The sequence below is a fragment of the Aotus nancymaae genome, unplaced genomic scaffold, assembly GCF_030222135.1.
Source record: "Aotus nancymaae isolate 86718 unplaced genomic scaffold, 86718_ANA_hifiasm-v0.15.2.pri h1tg000011l, whole genome shotgun sequence".
Taxonomy (NCBI): Eukaryota; Metazoa; Chordata; class Mammalia; order Primates; family Aotidae; genus Aotus; species Aotus nancymaae.
Window position 1 is genome coordinate 37,421,403 of NW_026988422.1, and position 21,126 is coordinate 37,442,528.

At 40.2% G+C, this 21,126-nt stretch overlaps 1 protein-coding gene and 1 pseudogene across 4 annotated transcripts in view; both read left to right on the plus strand.

The window, feature by feature from the left end:
• Positions 1-21,126, plus strand: part of CDIN1 (CDAN1 interacting nuclease 1) — a 410,017-nt gene that overhangs the window by 151,107 nt on the left and 237,784 nt on the right. For 3 of the 4 annotated variants that reach the window (XM_012465094.3, XM_012465107.3, XM_064374827.1), the window contains exon 1: positions 20,339-20,674. The exons of the other annotated variant lie outside the window; for it this stretch is intronic. In XM_012465094.3, the coding sequence (XP_012320517.1) occupies positions 20,574-20,674 (101 nt within the window). In that variant the 5' untranslated portion in view covers positions 20,339-20,573. Of the gene's footprint in view, positions 1-20,338; positions 20,675-21,126 lie in introns of those variants that run through there. 4 annotated transcript variants of the gene reach the window in all.
• On the plus strand, positions 10,644-10,907 carry LOC105725914 (ATP synthase subunit f, mitochondrial-like; annotated as a pseudogene).

Genomic DNA, 21,126 nt, shown 5'->3' on the forward strand with positions numbered 1-21,126 from the left:
GTGTTCTTCATTCATGGGGGAGAAAATGGGATTGGGTTTCTAACTGGGTCTTTCAAATGTTCAGGTAGCTGTGTGTATTCTAAAGCGAAAGCTAAGGAATGCTTCTTCAAACATTTGAATTCTAAATCATGTCAAGCTAATAAAATACGCTAATATTTCTCATATAAATAAAGTATGACAGTTCTGAGAGAAGCAATCACAATTCTGTAGCATTTCTCACTGAAAGTGTTGTTAGATTTGTTTGTAAGATTTAATTAAGCCTAATCATATCCTGACTAATATTTTTGCCCAGTGAAGAAAATAGTGTGAAGAAAAGGCAATGTAGCTTTGTGTTTAAACATGTACATTTGGAGCCAAAATACTTCGTTCACATCTCACTTAACCAACTGTTCGATGTTGGGCAAGTTGATAATCTTCTCTCAGTCTCTGTTTCTCCTGTCAAATTTTTCAGTGATGTCATGTATAAGGCACTTAGCACAGCCTAAAGACGAAGTACTTTATATATGTTACCTATATTGTTAGATGGGTACCTTGGCTCATTGGATAATCTAATGATATTTCTGTAGGTCATTTTGTTGTGCTTTATTTATGAATACATCCATTATAAGTAATTCTTTTCAGGAAGTTATTATAAAGAAATAGTAAGATAATATTTCGGCATATTGCCATATCCCAGTTACTAGTTGAAGTGCCTTCCATATTCCGATTTTTAATCCTCATGATAATCTATGAAGCAGATACTATACCACTGGAGCTGGACACTGTGGCCCAGGGGAATTAAGTAGTTTCCCAAAGCACATATAGCTTTTAAATGGTAGAGCCAGGATCTGAATGGATAAAGGATTTGAACAGGATCTAGCATCAGCGTTCTTCACCACTATATTATGTTGCCTCTCCTTGACGTAACTTCAGTGGTCTCTAAAGATCTAATTTCTGCCCATACAAAAAAAGACAAAGGTAAAGTAAAATACAATAGACACCTCAAATCTTCTGTGGATGCAGCTGAGAAATAAATTGCACATATGTATTAGTCTGTATATACATGTATATACAGACCGTGTTAAAATCCCATGCTTCCCTCTGGCCATAGAGAAGGTGATTTGATAAGGTTTCACTGACACAAAAAAAGACTGATTCAGTTGGCCACATATGAAAATTGATCTCATTGTCATTCACTGTACATACTACCTAGATACCTAAAACAAACTGAAGTCCATCATGCTGCAAGTGGAGAGGAGAACTCTAAAGAGAGATCCACCAGCTGTTGGGGCAAGGATCAGAGCAGCAGGACCTTCTAGTGTGTCCCTGGCTCAAGGACTGGTTTTGGAGTTTTTAGAATGTGATTTTAATAATCACCCAAATTGATAAGGCTCAGAGAGACTTATTCATCTTAATCAAAACTAAGAGCACACAAGCAAGAAAACAAACCTGATGGAATTCTCCTATCAGCTCATTAATTGTTTTCTTCTTTGTAAACAAGACATGAGAAATGAAATTAAGTAAGTTTGCTTACTGAGTAAAATCAGAACATTCCTGACTGCAGTGGTTTTAAACTGTGGCTTCTTCTCTCAATCTTTTTATCTTTTTTTATGCTAGATAAAGGAAGACTGAACCTACTATTTCTCAGAGAAATAAAACAATCTCTTATTATATCTGTCAACACTCTGCCTAAGATGTTGTCAAATCTTCAACTTAAAAAAAAAAGTTAAGTATCTCTCATATGCTAGGCACTAAGTGATATGGTTTGGCTGTGTCCCCACCCAAATCTCATCTTGAATTGTAGCTCCTGTAATCCCCATGTGTCAAGGGTGGGACTGGGTGGAGTAAATTGAATCATGGGAGCAGTTTCCCCCATGCTGTGCTACTAATAGTGAGTTAGTTCACAAGATCTGATAGTTTTATAAAGGGCTTCTCCCTTCACTCAGCACTCATTCTCTCTCCTGCTGCCCTGTGAAGAGATGCCTTCAACCATGATTATAAGTTTCTGGAAGTGTCACCAGCCATGCTGAAATGTGAGTCAATCAAATGTTTTTCCTTTATAAATTACCCAGTCTTGGGTATATTAGCAGTGAGAGAACAGACTAATAAATTGGTACTGCAGAGAGTGGGATGTTGGTATAAGGATACGCAGAAATGTGGAAGGACTTTGGAACTGGGTACCAGGCAGAGGTTGGAACAGTTTGGAGGGCTCAGAAAAAGATGGAAAAATTTGGGAAAGTTTGAAACTTCCTAGGGGTTGGTTGAATGGCTCTAAACAAAATGCTGCTAGTAATATAGATGATGAAATCCAGGATAAGGTGGTCTTAGATGGAGATGAGGAACTTTTTGGGAACTGGAGCAAAAGTGACTCTTGTTGTGCTTTAGCAAAGCGACTGGTGGCTTTTTGCCCCAGCCCTAGAGATCCGTGAAAGTTTGAACTTGAAAGAGATGATTTGAATATCTGGTGGAAGAAATTTCTAAGTGGCAAGGCATTCAAGAGGAAGCAGAGCATAAAAGTTTGGAAAATTTGTAGACTGACAATGTGATAGAAAAGAAAAACCCATTTTCTAGGGAGATATTTAAGCCAGAATATTTAAGCCAGATATTTATGCAGAAATTTGCATAAGTAATGAGGATCCTGATATTACTCACCAAGGCAATAGGAAAAATGTCTCCAAGACCTGTCAGAGACCTACATGCCAGATTCTCCCATCACAGGCCCAGAGTCCTAGAAGGGAAAGATGGTTTCCTGGACCAGTCTGTTCTAGCTGCTCCAACCATGGCTAAAAAGGGCCAAGGTAGAGCTCAGGATGTTGCTTCAGAAGGTACAAGCCCCCAGCCTTGGCAGCTCCCATGTGGTGTTGGTCTTGTGGGTGCATAGAAGACAAGAATTAAGGTTTGGGAACCTCTGCTAGATTTCAGAGGCTGTATGGAAATGCCTGGATGTCCAGGCAAAAGTTTTCTGCAGGGACAGAGCCCTCATGAAGAACATCTGCTAGAGCAGTGCAGAAGGGAAATGTGGGGTCAGAGCCCCCACACAGAGTCCCCACTGTGGCACTGTCTAGTGAAGCTGTGAGAAGAGGGCCACCATCCTTCAGACCCCAGAATGATGGATTCACCAATAGCTTGTACCATGTACCTGAAAAACCACAGACACTCAATGCCAGCCCATGAAAGCAACCAGGAGAGGGGCTGTACCTTTCAAAGCTATAGGGGCAGAGCTGCTCAAAGCTGTGGGAACCCACTCCTTGCATCAGTGTGACTTGAATGTGAAACATGGAGTCAAAGGAGATCATTTTGGACTTTTAAGGCTTAATGACTACCCCATTGGATTTTGGACTTGCATGGGGCCTGTGGCCCCTTTGTTTTGGCCAGTTTCTCCCATTTGGAAAGCGTGTAGTTATCCAATGCCTGTACCCCTATTGTATCTAGGAAGTAACTAACTTGCTTTTGATTTTACTGGCTCATAGGCAGAAGGGACTTAACTTTTTTCAGACGACAATTTGGACTTAAACTTTTGAGTTAATGATAGAATGAGTTAAGACTTTGGGGAATTGTTGGAAAGGGTATAATTGTGTTTTGAAATGTGAGGACATGAGATTGGGGAGGGAGATATGGTTTCACTGTGTCTCCACCCAAATTTCATCTTCAGTTGTAGTTCCCATAATCCCCACATGTCAAGGGTGGGACCAGGTGGAGATAACTGAATAATAAGGCCAGTTTCTCCATGCTGTTCTCATGATAGTGAGTTCTCATGAGATTTGATGGTTTTATAAGGGGCTTCCCCATTCACTTGGCATTCATTCTCTCTCCTGCAGCCCTGAGAAGAGGTGAGTTCACCATGACTGTAAGTTTCCTGTGACCTCCTCAGTCATGCAGAATTTTGAGTCAATTAAATGTCTTTCTTTATAATTACCTAGATTTGGGTATGTCTTTATTAGTAGTGTGAGAAGACACTAATACACTGAGGATACAGAGATTGAGATACAAACCCTGTCCTTGAGGACCTAAGAGAGGAAGACAAAAATGGAAACAGATCATTGCAAAGCAGTAGTAGCAATGCCTATGTTAGTGATGTATGCAGCATGCTATAAAGATAGGAGGCTCTTGGGAGGCCAAGGTGGGCAGATCATGAGGTCAAGGGATCAAGACCATCCTGGCCAATGTGGCGAAACCCATCTCTACTAAAAATACAAAAATCAGCGAGACTTGGTGGCAGGAGCCTGTAGTTCCAGCTACTTGGGAGGCTGAGGCAGGAGAATCACTTGAATCTGAGAGGCAGAGGTTGTAGTGAGCCAAGATCATGCCACTGCACTCCAGCCTGATAACAGAGCGAGACTCTGTCTCAAAAAAAAAAAAAAATTAATTAATTAATTAATTATGATAAGAGGTTCACCTCATTTTTAGATCCTTGCTTGGCATTTGGAGGAAAGTGTATGAAAAGCTTTTCCTCTCATCTTTCCTCCTCCATGAACTTATTCATTTGTTAGAAACTGTATGTACCACCCCAGATTCATGTGTTGAAATCCTAACTCTCACTGTGATGGTATTAGGAGGTGGGGCCTTTCAGAAGCAATTAAATTGTAAGAGTGGAGCTCTTATGAATGGGACTTGTGCCTCTCTGATATGGTTTGGATTTGTGTCCTCACCCAAATATCATTGTGAATTATAATCTCCAGTGTTGGACAAAGGGCCTGGATCATAAGGACAGACTTTCCTCTTGCTGTTCTCCTGATAGTAAGTTCGCACAAGATCTGGTTAATAGTGTGTAGCTCCTCCCCTTTCTCTCTCTTCCTCCTGTTCCAGCCACATAAGATGTGCTTGCTTCCCCTTCACCTTCTGCCACGATTGTAAGTTTCCCGAGGCCTCCCCAACTATGCATCCTGTACACTCAGTGAAAATGTGAGCCAATTAAACCTCTTTTATCTATAAATGACCCAGTCTCAGGTATTTCTTTACAGCAGTGCAAGAACAGACTAATACACCTTGTAATAAGAAACAGGGGTACATGCTTTCTCTATTTACTTTCTGCCGTGTAAGGGTACAATGAGAAGATGGTCATCTGCAAACCGAGAAGTGGGCCCTCACCTCACTAGATCTACCAGCACCTTGATTCTGGACTTCCAGCCTCCAGTACTGTGAGATATAAATATTTGTTGTTTAGGCCTCCCAGTCTAAGGTAATTGGTTATAACAGCCTTGCCTGACTAATACACCATCCATTTCCTCTTGTTCTGTACCTTTAATCTCACTTTCCCCATGACTTTTTTCTCTGTAGCATTTAAAAAAGCATATTTTCTCCTTATGTTAAAAAAGTTTTCTATACTATTCTTCATCACAGTACTAGCCTATCTTGTCCTTCTCCCAACTCCAAACTCTTAAATAGTCTATACTTACATCAACTTTTAAAAAATTCTCATTCTTGCCACAGCACATTATACCATTATCCCAAACTCCTCTTGATACAAGTCACCAATGGCATCCTAAGTACCAACACCAAGAAGCTACTTCAATTTTTATTCTGGAAGATTTCCCACAGCATCTGAAACTGTTGACTCCTCCTGAAACCCTTTTGATAAATGAATAAAAAACTAAAATAAAATAATAAAAAATGTCAATAACTAGGAGATAACAGAGAAAAGTTAACTAATGGTAGAGGTTTGGGCATAGAAAAGGGGACACTGTAAAGACTGAAACTTGGAAAATGAATGGATGCTACCAGAAGGAGCAAGGGCATCTCAACAGAGCTGATTCCTCCTGAAACCCTTTTCCTCCTTGGCTCTGTTCCCTCTCAAATTAATTTCTCTGAAAATGTCTTGAGTGAGAAACTTAAATTCATTTTTGTTTTCGTGCCTGAACTCTTTTTACTCTACCTGCTTTCCTTGGATGATTTTGTCTCCAGGAACTCCAGGTACCATCTGTATGTGCCAATCATCAGGAGCCCAGCTGGAAACAGATGGCACTCTCAAATGGGGTAATTGAGAAGGTTTTAATAAAGCAACTATTTACTATTTCTAAGGGAAACCAGAAAGGAATGTTCAGTACCCTAGGTCTTATTGCCCTGAGGCCTGAGGGGATAAAGGAAGAAAGCAATTTTGGGGATAAAGGAAGAAAGCCATTTTTGGAAGCTAGAGAGCGAATGCCTAATGAGGATCACTGGGAAAGAGCTGCACCCTTTGGAAGAGGTATGCAACTAGATTATGGTGACCTGAAAGGGAAGGAGTCATAAAATAAATATCTAAAACTTACTCTCTTTAGGCTCTTTGAACTTTTGCTGGTGCCTCCCATTGCATACACCCACCTGGAAGCCAACATACAGTAATGAAATCAAGGGATCCTAGGGTGCAGAGAAGACTGGAAAGTGTACAGAGAAGGACAAATGGAAAATATGTAGCCCAGATGCTATATCTCTAGTTTTAACTGCTCTTCTGAGATCTTGACCAATATTTCCATTTTCATCTCTAATCTATTTGCATCATACCTATGGGCTTTAAAATTAATTGGCCCACGTCTTCTGTTTTTCTTATAGAATCTTTCTTATTTAGTGATGCAACTACTTTCTCCCAATCAAAAGACCGTGGAATGTCCTTCACTTTCTTTCTCCTATAGCTCTCCCATTGAGGTCTGGCAAGTACTTTTTCATAGAAATGTTTTTTTTTGAATTCTGAGCTCTCCTTGCCAATTCTATTCATCTAATCCATATCCTTATGTTCCCTTTCCTAGACTTCTATAATGATTTCCCAACTCAATTCCCCATAACTGTTCTTCTCACCACTCTTTTAATGCATGTACACTGCTATCAGTTATCTTCCTAAAATACAGATCTGATCATGACATTCCATTGTGTAAAATCTCTAATAGATCTCTGTTGCTTTGGCATAAAATCTAAACTTCACATATAACCTCCAAGGCACTAACCTATGCCTTTAGCATCAGGCACTTGCCTATTCAACAAATATGTCTTGAACACTAACTGTGTGCCTGATAAGAGACTAGATGCTAAGAAACACAAACAAGAGATCATGCACACACTCTAGCCACTAGACTGCAATGAGAGTGATAAATGAATTAAAAAATGAAACTCAAGTGCCAATAACAAGGAGATAATAGAGAAAAGTTAACTAATGGTGAAGGTTTGGGCATAGAATAGGCGACACTGTTAAGACTGAAACTTGGGAAATGAGTAGATGTTATCAGAAGGAGCAGGGGCATCACAACAGGGGAATTCATATTTCCATGTGTAATAGCATAAAATAAGGTGGATTTAGTGAACTAAAAGTGACAGGTTAAAACAATGGTCTTCCTTCCAGGGGGTCACATTCAGCTGGCCATTCAGGGCAACAGACTTTCCATCCCAGAACCATGGCCCAATTATCCGTAACCTTGTTGAGAAACCCCAGTGCTGGTGAACGATGCTGTGACTTATTCGAAGCCTCAGTTGGCCACATTTGGTACACCACCAAGATTGAGCTGATTCCTCACACCTCTGCTGAGATCCCTAGAGCTATTCAGAGACTAAAAATAATAGTCAGTAGTGCTCAGACTGGTAGCTTCAAACAACTCACAGTTAAGGAAGTTGTGCTGAATGGTTTGGTGGCCACTGAGGCGTTGATGTGGTTTTATGTTGGAGAGATCATAGGCAAGCATGGCATCATTGGCTATAATGTTTGAAGACCAGTCTTTAACATCTGATTATATTTGATTTATTATTTGAGTGTTGTTGGACCATGCTATCTGGATAAAATAAGATTTCTCAAAAAAAAAAAAGGTCTTCAAGAATTGTATATATAAAATTTGTGCTTTCCCAGTATGTAAATTATAGATCAATTGTTTTTAATTAAAGGGAAATTTGGGAGAGTAATAAAAGAATTCTGTGCCATGATTGAGCTGTATATATTTGTAAAACTAACAAGCTGTACATTTAAAATATGTACTTTTAAAAATAGTATGTGTATTAACTACATCTCAATTTTAAAAAGGATAATCTGGGCATCAAAAAGATTTAGTCTTTCTCCATCCCTGATCAGTTATATGAAATTAAACAGGTAACTTATCTTCTCTAATTTTTCTGATCTGAAGTAATAACACCTTCCTCATAGGACTACAGATGACTTTTTTTGGTGCTTAGCGTGTAGAAGATTATTAATGAATGAGATCTGTCAACTGGTACTTGAATGTATATAGGATTTATCAAGATACACAGAAAGAATCCAAGTCTGAAAAGTATGCAAGGACATCTCAAAACAATCTATGTTTGTATTTTTGGAAGAATCAACTTGGTTTCAGTGTGGAGGACTAGAGTACAGACAGGCTGTAGCAGGACTCTCATTAGGAAACTAATAGAATAAAAAAAGGAAGGGACCAAATAGTGACAGTAGCATATTCCTTGAAGTGACAGAATATGGCAATTGGCTGTGGCGGCAAAGATAAGGGTAGTGCCATTTTCCAAGAAAGTAAGAAGACTTGGATACATAAAGGAGTTCAATTTTGAGAGTTATGCAAGATGCTTGTAGGGTTCAGAGATAGATATGCATAGTACACAAGTGGATATATGGCTCTGGACCCCTAAGTTCAGACAAGATTTCCTATTATAGGACAGTTGCAGTGGTTTACGCCTGTAATCCCAGCACTTTGGGAGGCTGAGGCAGGCAGATCACCTGAGGTCGGGAGTTTGAGACCAGCCTGACCAATGTGGTGAAACCTGGTCTCTACTAAAAATACAAAATTAGCCAGGCATGGTGACACATGCCTGTAATCCCAGCTACTCAGGAGGCTGAGGCAAGTGAATCGCTTGAACCTGGGAGGGGGAGGTTGCGGTGAGCTGAGATTGCGCCATTGCACTCCAGCCTGGGCAACAAGAGCAAAACTCTGTCTCAAAAAAAAAAAAAAAGATTTGTTTATGTGTGTGTGTGTGTATATATATATATATATATAATTACTGTATATCTATAGATGAAATCCCCATGGTAAATATATATATTTACTATGATAATATGTATGTCACTGTGGTAGAGATTTGATCCCATTTAATATTAAGATCAACCAACTAATTTTTCTACCTGAGTCCTTTTGACTTCAAATTCTAGATATAGATATATAAATATATAGTAACTATATATATAGTAACACTATATATATTAATTATATATGTATATTTACTATGTGTATATATATAGATATATAGTAACAAATCTTTGTTTTTTTTAAGACGGAGTCTTACTCTGTTGCCCAGGCTGGAGTGCAGTGGCGCGACCTTAGTTCACCATAACCTCTGCCTCCCGGGTTCAAGTGATTCTTCTGCCTCAGCCTCCCGAGTAGCTAGGATTACAGGTGTTCACCACCACACCCAGCTAGTTTTTGTGTTTTTAGTAGAAACAAGATTTCACCATCTTGGCCAGGCCAGTCGCGAACTCCTGACCTCAGGTGATCCGCCCGCCTTGGCATCCCAAAGTGCTGGAATTATAAGTACGAGCCACTGTGCCTGGCCAGATTTGTTATTATATGTTGAGCTAACAGCAAGACAGAAATAAGAGTTACTAAGAGAGAACCAAACTGAGATTTTGCAGAAATCATTTTGCAGAAATGATGGTATCCAGGAGAGTACAGGTGAATGTAAGCCTGGAGAATTACAAGAATAGTTAAAATCTAACTCAGGTCATCTGGGTGTACATTTAAGTCTCCTTGGGGAAGCAAATAGAGGTTTGACTGCAACCATGGAAGTTTACATCTAGTTACTTTGCTGTCTTTAGAAACAAGAGAACGTCTGCATGATACGTAAGAAAGAGGCAGCCAGAGAAAATGTCTGTTTCTTTTACTGTCTAATATGTATATCACTGTGGTAGAGATTTGATCCCATTTAATATTAAGATCATCCAACTAATTTTTCTACCTGAGTCCTTTTGACTTCAAATTCTAGTATCAAGCATTACATTAGACTGCCTTCTTAGAAGATATTTTTATGTATTGCTGAGATGAAGCCTTGGGAAACATTCATATCTAATAAGGTGACTAGGTGTAACCTCTAGTTCTGTATGCATGCTTTTGAAAATAGGAGGACATATTAGTCTAGATTCTCTGGGAAGCAGAGGCCAAGACAGGATTTGACATGCAGGAGATTTATTAGGGTAAAAACCTGCGAGAGAAATAGGGTAGAGAGTGGGAGGAGCCTGGGAGAATTATCTGACTCTTGTGAAGGAAAAAGAGAAGGCAGACAGGCAGGGAGGCAGTTGGGCAGGAAGCGGGGAATGAATGAATGAGACTATAGTGCAGTTCTAAGCAAGACAGGAACCTGAACAGATTATTTGATAGCATTTCCCGCTTCTATCATATAGCTGAGATCTTTAGGGTGCTTCTTAGCTCAGAGAAAGTGAATTACAAATACATAGTGACTAGCATAATTATATAATAATATTTACTATAAATATAAAAGAAAATCACTGGGTACTTTGATGAAACAGGTGTCTATGGTTCATATTGGGGGAGGCATATGGAGAGATTTTGAATGCCTTGCCTTATTTATGCTGTGGATCTTAATTAGATGACACAAGCCCATCTTTGAAGTCCTGAGAAACTCAGCATGTCAATCAAAGATCTATAAATCATATGACTGAGGGGAGTTTGCCACATGATTTAAAAACATTATGGAGCGGACAACAGGACTCCAAGATGGAGTCAGTCATATCAGTGAAGGACAAGAAATTTCTGGAAGTCAAATGAGGGGAGCTGCCAAGCTGGATCTTGACATGGGACTTCAGCCCTAGTGGCATTGCTGGAGCGTTTTGAAGAGGTAACTACCAGTATTACAAGTACATCAACGTGAAGAAGGGGAGCATCTCGGGGATTACCATGGTGCTGGCAAGCTACGTGGTCTTCAGCTACTCCTTTTCCTACAAGGAGCTCAAGCACAAGCGGCTAAGCAAGTACCACTGAAGAAGGGCACAAGCTCTGCACTCCCCACCATGACCTTCTTGGCCCAAGTTCCTCCATAAGGAACACAATCTCCATTGTTGCTGAATCCTTTCTTATCCTAATGGGAATTAACCTCCAAATAAAAGATGACTGGTATAAAAAATATATATGTTTTCACTCATTTTACAAAGTAAAGTAGGTTTTTGAAAACTTTTTATTCAAAAATAATTTCAAGCTTACCAAAATGTTACAAAAATCGTATACAATAAAGGGTGCAAAAATTTATCTATTGTTGACATTTTACTACATTTGATTTATAATTCACTTTCTTTTTAAATTTGTAGAGATGGGGTCTCGCTGCTTTGTTGCCAGACACAGGAGTTTTGACTTGCTCCATTTCTGACATAGGCCATTTCAGCTGTCCTCACCTGGTGGTCCCTTGCTCCACAGAGGTCACCACACTGATGCCTAACTTAGGGAAGACACCTAATTGGCATAGTGCATGACAGCCCACAACTCCTGTGCCCAAGCAATTTTCCCACCTCAGCCTCTTGAGTAGCTAGGACTACAGGTGTGCACCAGTATGCCCAGCCCTCTCACTGCTCTTGATTTTTTTTTTAACCATTTAGGATAACCTATAAATACATTGTGGATCTTTACCTCTAACACTTCTGTGTGTATTTCCTAATAATGCTGAGATTATTTACATGATATATATTTGCATTCATTCGCATTCCAATTTTGACAGTTCATTCAATAACATCCTTTATAGCACTTTTTCCTCTTCAGTACAGAATCCAGGCTAGGGTCAGGTATTATATTTCAATGTTGTGGCTCTTTAGCTTGCTTTAAACTGGAACATGAAATAATCTTTTGATAAAGTAAATCTAATTTATTAAAGGATGTAAACTTTGAGGTCAGAGACTTTGGCAGTTCCATAAATTGCTTATGCACGTGGCCTAGAACAGTGCCTGGTCCATGGTAGCTCTCAGTAAATATCTGATGGTGAATTTTTACAAATGTCCATATTTTCTTAAGAGGAGTTGTATAAGTGAGTTACATTGGTGTTTGCTTCTTAAGTAGAATTTATATTATGTTTAAAAATTCCTATCTATACAAATAATTCAACGTGTTGTTTTATGTAAGTAGATTTGTGTGCATGGAGCTTAAGTGTTCCTTAAGCCCCCACCTCTGCACTCCCTGCCCACACCATTACCTTAAATCCCTTTCATCCTTGTACCAATTTAAACCTTTTAGTGTTGTTTGAAAGTGAAATGGAAACCCAAGCTCTTCTGGCACAAAGATTGGCATCCAGTGTGACTGTCCTCTGGGCAATGCAAAACATTTGCTTCCTGCATCAAGGGCTGTAATGAATCTGAATGTTCAGTTACAACTAGTAGTCATGCTAAAAAATAAAAGTGCATGCTGGCTCCTCTGTCAACGTGATGACTGACAGAATGTACATGTGGTAGGAGTCTCACCAACATGATTTCAATCACAACTCTGTTCCATCAGTCACAGAAATCTCCACCTTGCTCCAGAGAGCCCATTACATCATTCCTACATTGTCTGCATTGCAGCTTGTTGATGGAATTGAAGGATGGCCCAGCCTCTTGCTAGCCACACCAATGATCTCATTTCGAGAACTGGTTTGTGAGAGACCATCCAACTACACAACCTACGACTCTATTCCTAATATGAAATTAGGATCAAAATAACCAAGTGTTCCTAAGAATACCTTGCTCATAGTGCTGGCTATTCATTACACCATCAGCCAGGAAAGACACTGGTGTTGAGGCTGACACACCTATCAAGGAAAATAAGTACAATGGCTTCCAGCATTTTGACAAAACCTCAGATGTATGGCCTTCTTGCCAAGCATCTGTGGTCACATTGTTGGAGCATTTGTTGTATTCTCATAGCTTGCAGCACTTTATAAGTTTGCTGTGGCTGAACCAAGAAAGAAAGCACACACAGATTTCTACAGAAATTACAATTCCATGAAAGATTTTGAGGACATGAGGAAGACTGGTACTTTTCAGAGTGCAAAGTGATTTTAGAATGTAAAGAATTTGGGGGGTTGAATTACATAGAAGTTTGTCACTGACCTGTGTTCCTGAGCTATGAAACATGAATATGTGGACTTAGAAACCATTTATTTAGGTAAATAATTAACAAATTAAAAAAATAATACCTTGCTCATAGTGTTAAAGAAAAGAAAAGAGCTGGACTCAAGGTGTATATATAGTTTGATTTTATCTATGTATGGAAAAAAATTTTGCAGAAAAAGGATTGGAAGCAATAATATCAATGTGGTTACTATGGTGGCTTCCAAGTGATGGGATGATGGATGACTTATAGTATCTGATCTTTTGTTTTTGGCTATAAAAACATATTTCTTTGATGATCATAAAAACAGAAATTAAGTTAAAAAAAAGAGAGAGGTGTATTTTTATAGCCTCACATTTAAAAATGAAATCTAAAGAAACTGATTAAAATTCCAAGCCATTTTGTACCTCAGTTTTCCCATATGCCAAGTGGGTATGATAATGGCAGTTATAGATTACATGGTACTACATTAGATAACTACGTAACATACTTTCATTTTTCTCAAAAGAAAGGAACCTCTTATTATTACTATTATCTATACTTATCTCAGAAGGCATTCTTTCCCTTAACTCTCTATCAGTCATGGAGAGAAAAGGGTTATAAATACTGACTGGCCTCTTGCCTGCTCTTTTGAAAATCTAACCCAGTAAGAAGGCAAAATAGAGTAATTTGTATTTTTATTTTATTTATATTTTTTTGAGACAGGGTCTCATTCTGTCACCCAGACTGGAGTGCAGTGGCATGATCTCGGCTCACCACAATCTCCACTTCCCAGGCTCAAGCAATTCTCCTGCCTCAGCCTCCCAAGTAGCTGGGATTACAGGCGTGTGCCACCACACCTGGCTAATTTTCATATTTTCAGTAGAAACGGGTTTTCACATTGGCCAGGCTGGTCTTGAACTCCTGACCTCAAATGATCCACCTGCCTCAGCCTCCCAAAGTGCTGGGATTATAGGCATAAGCAACCCCACCTGGCCAAAATAGAGTAACTTTTTAAATGTAGAGACGTAATAATCTCCATCTGACCTGTGCTTCCAACTCTAGCTTATGTTGAAAGAAGTGCTTATTAAGGACAGAGTTGATTCCTTGACTCTCATTCCTCTCCCCATACCCCAATAGAAACCTGTTCTTCACCAACAAAGCTTCTTTCAATTTCTGAATTTACAAATGTGAGAAAACCCTCAGAATATAGTATGTATATTTTTGCAGAATGGTCTCTGGGACAACAAGAGTGACTGACATCTGTAGAAATTACATCTGAGGTTTATTCCTATAGGAATAGGGTATACAAATTGTCTGCAAATTATCCACCAGTCCCTGATGAACCTGAGAGAAAAATGTAAGAGGCTTCAGTTTTTCTTCAACAAACATGCTCACCCATCTCCCTTTGCTGGAACACAACAACACTCAAGAGAAATTGTCCCTATAAAAATGCCATTTTTTGTTCCTTACCATTGTCAACTGTAGTGTTAGTAAATGTTCACATGCCAATTAATACCCTTTATCGTGTGCCAGTTGTGTCCTGAGTGTGATTCAGAACAGAAGAGGCATATGAGCTCTGACTGATGGGTTTATAATCTAAAGAATAAATTGGGGGCCTGGGGCGGTGGCTTATGCCTGTCATTCCAGCATTTTGGGAGGCTAAGGCGGGCGCATCATTTGAGGCCAGGACTTCAAGACTAGCCTGGCCAACATGGTCCTGTCTCTCCTGAAAATACAAAAATTAGCCAAGCGTGCTGGCCGGCACCTGTAATCCCGGCTACTCTGAAGGCTGAGGCAGGAGAATTGCTTGAACCCAGGAGGCAGAGGTTGCAGTGAGCCGAGATTGCACCATTGCACTTTAGCCTGGGTGATAGAGTAAGACTCTGTTTCAAAAAAAAAAAGAATTGGGTTTTGTGCTATAAAAACACATGGTATTGCCTTCATAAGGTACATAATTAAATAGCCTTAGTAAACATGTATAACTTGAGAAGAACTAAATATAGTAGAATAACGGTAATAATAATGGTGGTTGAGGCTTACAGGTCTTACTCTCCTCTTTTAAGAGTACATGAAAAATGTGATGTTCTAGATTTTGGAATCAGCCCTTGGCCTTTGTACATACCTGGCTTATAATATTGACTTTGTAAGGCACAGTGCCACTCAAAATGTGGAGAGCAAACTAGCACTGGTCCTCAAACATTTATTACATGTCATGGTGTAGTTAAGGACAGAAATTGCAAATAAGCCTTTAGAATCTTTTATATTAACTTGTAAAGTAATTGCATGTCTATTGAATCTCATAACAAATTGGGGGCTTACGTTTATATATCTGTGTCTTTTTAAATTTCATTTTTTGACTAATTCATTTCTTATTTTACAAATTTGTCCATCTATGACAAATTGGGGAAAAACTAAGACCTCAAACCGAACGGTTTGTTAAACACTGTTCTAGAATGTTGTAAAATAACTGATGAGTTAAATAGAAGCCACTTCTACACTGTAGTATTCTGTTGAGAAACATTAAATTTACCCTGCCTCCATGGCTCCCTTGTGGAGAATACCTTTCAGTTTATGGCTAGTGGTAGGTGGGTGGGTAACAGCTGCCTGCTTGGTATGTTTTTTGGGTTGTGAGTAAATACAGAACACCTGTTTATTCATAAGAATCACCTGTTGAAGAGAGAATAAATATGTGGATCAGAATCTAGCTCAGGCCTTCAGCCTGGAAAGCTGTTAGCCTGAGGCTCTCAGCTCGATGGGCTGCTGGCCCCCTGGATAGATCCACTGTGCTGTTCTATTGGGTGTCTGCCTCTCATTACCTTCAGCACCGCCTGGGTGGGGGTCTCCTGACCCAGCTGGTCCTCGATAGTATTCTTATCCTGGAAAGTGGATTTAACAACAGTACTTGCCTCCTGGGGCTGGATCTGAGAATTAAGGGAAGATATATGTATGTAAAGTGCTTAGCACAATTCCTGCTTTTGGTAAGTGCCCTCCAAAACATTAGCTCTTAGTAATACTGAATAACAAAGGCTGGAGAAGATGTCATTATGTGCACATGGGATATAGTTTCTGTTTGCAATGGGGTTTCAATGAAATCCTCCATCTACACATGATCTTCTGGAATCAGACCAATTGATTTCACAGACCAAGAGTTCATTTACCATTGACTTGCATGAAGGGACCAACATTTGGCTTTTGGTCTTCCCTGACCTTTCAGCATAACTACTTCATCATCATGGTGTAGAATGTCCTTCCACCCTAGATTTCCTTTGTTTTCCTTAAGTCATTAAACTGAGTAATTGCTGCAGGCCTAAACAACGGAAATATTCTAATCTTTATTGTTTGCTAGGAGCTTGTATTATTTTGGGGTCAGCGTAAAATGACTTGTCACTCAAGGATGGCAAATAGAGACATAAACTTTGGTTTCAAGAGATATATTACATAAGTAGTGGCTCATTGTACAAAGTAAAAAATATAACATCTTTTCTAGTCAAAGTGGCCTAACAATATTTTTCAAAGTGTGTTTAGGCTACATGTCAAGATTGAAGGTCGTTGCCCCTTTAACAGGCATCTGGTGGCCAAAAAAAGCAGCCAGCTATTTCAGGCCATTTCACAGAATAAATGCTTAACTGAGGATAATTCAACCAAAAAGTTTCTACATCATTTTTGAGTTACAATACAGTGCAATAGAGAACATGAGGCTTTATCAGAGTAACTTGGGTTCAAATCTTGGTTTTGCAACTTAGTAGTTGGACTCATGTAAATCCTTACTCTCTTTGAGCCTCAGTTTTCTAATCTGTGAATCAGGGGCTATAAAATCTACAGCACAGGGTCATTGTGAAGATTAAGATAAGGTATAACGGGATAATGACTGTGCATTATAGGAGCTCAAATATTATTAGCTCCCTTCTTTTTCTTTATCCAGTTAATAAACTTCAATTGTTATTTTTTAAATCCATGTGATCACTTTGAGACTCCATCAATGGAATCAGATTTTACAATATATGAAGAAAATATGTCAGTATTTATTTTTAAAAACATGCATTGGATCTGGCAGATTCAGTGAACAACAGTCTGTTTGAAAACGTGACTGACTCTTTCTAAGGTCAAACATCCTCAACTCCTTTTACTCTGCCTAGAACTCTTTGCTCCAAACAGAATAATTTTTCCATGCATGTGACTTGGCTCAATCCTACATTTAGTGTTTTGCGTTAGTACCCTTCTTGAAATGACCTTCAGATGCCTCCCTGCCAAACTTCATACTCCTTGAAAGTTGTTCAACATTCATGTCATCCGAAAATTAGCAGAAAGAATTCTGGTAAAGTGATTCATTCCAGTTCATCCAGGGCTATAGGTTCTTCCAGGGAGCTGTACTGGTCCCCACTTTGACACATTTTCTTGCTGATTTCCTATACCTTTCCATATTTTTCCATTCTTTCTCCCACTGAGGACATTCAGATTTAGAGACACTATCAGTTACTAAAGGCTACATGTTTTATGGCTGATTTTAAACAGGCAGCCAGTTCTTTGGGTTTTTAGTTTGGTGTTTTCATTGTGTGATTCTACTATATTTAGTGGGGAAATGGTATTGCTGGCTGACTAAGAAACAGTGGGGAACTTCAGGAATGGAGAGGCAGCTCTAGAAGAAGTAATAGCAGTAGATGAGGGGCATGTGATATGATGAGAGATGGGAGCAAGCTGGAGGAGGCTGAAGGAGGGAGAAAAGATGCCTGAGAGGAAGAATTAGCTTATTTGAGACATTTCACATTACAAGAAAAAAAAAACAACCTAAACAACAGCTAGAAATTTCTGCTTTGCTTCTATTTTATGCCTAATAAACAACACTTACTGTCACTGCCAATGAAAACAGCAACGTAACTGTGCTTTTCTCCCAGCACTAATTCTAAACAATCTACTGGATTTGGGTCAAAATTATAAACTGCCAGCATGTTGAAAATAAAAACAGCAAGACAAACCTGGCATTTTTCTGAAGGGTTCGATGGTGACTGCAGGACAAGAGCCAGAGAGAAGAGCTGCTATAAAAATAACCGGTGCAGCACACCAGGGCCTGTTGGGGGGTGAGGGGAGGGAATTTAGAGGATGGGCCAATAGGTGCAGCAAACCACCATGGCACGTGTTTACCTATGTAACCAACCTGCATGTTCGGCACATGTATCTCATTTTTATTAGAAGAAATAAAAAAATAACTGGTGCAAGCATCCTTGAACTGATTGTTTTCTATACAAATCTGATGGCTGTGAAGGAAAGAGTGAAGTTGGAAAGGGGAAAGGAATGAGGATCATGTGGTGTCTGCTTATCGTCAGCTAGCTTTCATGTAAAAGTCATGGCAGGGTCAGCAACAAACTAGCCAGGTGGCAACTCCAGGCCATGCTGCCATAAATAAATAGTTATGTACTAATGTCACACAATCAGAGCTAGATGCAAAGCATATGGGAAGAAAACATTCTGATCTAAATATTCAGGAAAAACTATGGTTGCTAAATTCAGGATCCACTGTTAGTGCTGGACTTTGACATGCCTCAAAAAATAAAGTAGTGAAGTTTTTAAAAACCCAGGCTAAAAGAGTCTTTGAAATGTACAATATTCCCTTTTAAAAAAAAAACTTAACCTTTGGCTGAAGAGAGTGTTACTATTAGATGTAGTAATTAAGCATTACTGAAAGTTGGCAAGAGCACTGACTCTGGAACCAAATTTCAGGAGTTTAAATCATACTACTGCTACTTATCCTCATGACCTCTAGAAGTTCCTTAACCTTTTCATGTCTTAGTTTATTAATTCTGTACAAAAGGGAAGAGGAGGATAATGGCAATAGTACCTGCCTGGCAGGAAGTTATGAGGATTAAGCCAGTCTGTGCATGGTGAGTCTGTAAAACAATACCTAGTAAACACCTTGTCCATTTTTATCAAGTAGTCTTAGTCAATTTATTTTTGGCCAAAACCACAGTTACTTTTGCACCAACCTAATATTTCCCACAGACTATCTTCTAGACACCACACTATGTAATCTTTTATTTGTACTATCCTATTAATCTTAAAAACAGCTCCATGCCCCGTCACAGTGACTCATGCCTGTAATCCTAGCACTTTGGGAGGTAGAGGCTGGTCAATAGAGCGAGACTTCATCTCTAGAGAAAATTTTAAAAATTAACCAGGTGTAGTAGCATGTGCCTGTAGTCCCAACTACTCGGGAGGTTTAGGTGGGAAGATCACTGGAGCCCACGAGTTCCAGGCTGCAGTGAGCCATGATGGAGCCACTGCATTGCAGCCTGGACACAGAGCAAGACCCTATCTCTAAACCAAACATACACAAATAAAACACCCCCATGAATTAAATCAGTTTTACAGACAAGAAATGAGGCTTCGATGGATTGAGGAACTTATTCAAGGAGGTGTATCTAAAACTTCCAACCCAAGCTTTATTCCAGATGAAAAATTTTAAACCACTTACAGGTTCTCTAAAGTCTAAGTACCTTTGCTGTTATTTACTTAAATTGTTAAAATCAGAAGAGAAACACAACACATGGTCTTCTAAGAACCAAATAGAGTTTGTTAAATTCAGAAGAGAAACACAACACCTGGCCTTCTAAGAACCAAATTGCTTTAGGAGAACTGAGATCCATTCATAATAATACATATGAAGACAAAAAAAGACTGACTCATTACTGTAGACATTTATTGAGCGCCTATTATTTTCTGAGAACTGGAATTACAAAGACAGTAGTAAGATGCGATTTTAGTCCTTGAGCAGCTAACTTCAAGGAGTGAAAGTGACATTCTTTACTGCCTGCTATTTGATGACGTCGGATTAGTTTCAAGTCTGTTTCTCGACAAGGACAAAACTGCCTTCCACGCGATGTTCAGAAGTTGTTGGACTTCCTCAACACAAGCTAAACTATGTTTACAGCGACCTTAGTGAGTTTTCTAGCTCGGCCCATGGCAGCCTTGGAGCAGTGAGGGCGTGGTTTCTCGGCAGGCCAGTACCCTTCCGAGGAGCGCTCAAACTGGTGCCTTAGGAAGTGTATTCAAATCGCGCGCTCCGGCAGGGGCTTTCGGGGGCTCACGCTGAAGGATCGTGGGGCACCTGTGAGACCAGCAGCCTGGCCTCTGCGTCAGGCCTCTCTGGCTTCTAGTAATTGGGAGAGTGTGAACTCTACAAGCATCCCTTGTTGATCCCTTGATCCCAGGTGGGAGACGCCCGGGATAACTACCTGCCAGCTAAAACTCCGGCGCGGCGCCTTTTCCAAGGGCGGTCGCTACTTCCTGGTTGGTTTGCCCTTAACTGATATGGCGGCAATTGCCGTCGGCAGCATCCACTGCGGCTGCTCAGTAAGCCAAGCTAGGGCACTCCGGTGAACAGCCCGCCCCCGCCGCGGAGGTGCTGGTGGAGCCTGGGACCGGGCGAGTCTCCGCCCCACTTTTGCAGCTAGTGGTGTTTCAGGGGAAATTGGGACAAGCCTAGGAGGCAAGGACCCGGGCCTGTGCCGCTGTTTGCCTACCTCTCAAACCTCGGCACCAAGGCTGCTCGAGCCCCAGGGTGGTTTTTCCTTGTTCCCGCCACCTCCCGGTCTCTGGCACAACATGATACTGACCAAAGCTCAGTACGACGAGATAGCCCAGTGCTTAGTGTCTGTGCCGCCCACCAGGCAGAGCCTGAGGAAGCTGAAGCAGAGGTTCCCCAGGTAAGTGTCCATCTCTCCCCTCTCACAGCCCTTTGCCTGCAGTAGCAGTGCCTGGCCCGCCCAGGCAGCGCTTCGGGACCACGTGTCACACATGAGTGGGGAAGGAACACCAGTGTCAGACGTTAGGAGGTCAAAGTTGGCGAAAAAAGGTTTATTCTTTCACCTTCCGTCCACACAGCACTCTTAACGGATGAGTTCATGGCAGCCTCCCCAAGGCCTTGCAATTAAATTCAAGTCGACAGATATTTATAGAAAACTTGGTATGTGCTAGGTGATGCGTGCACATAGTAGGTGCTTCATAAAAGACCAGAGGTTGACAGATACTAGGAATGAAAGATGGGTGGGAATATGAACTGTAGATTCGAAAAGGGGAAATGGAGGACGCTTTTCAATTGGCCACTGGAAAGAACGGAGCATAGGGTAAAGCGGCTTCATACTGTTTGACTGTGGCG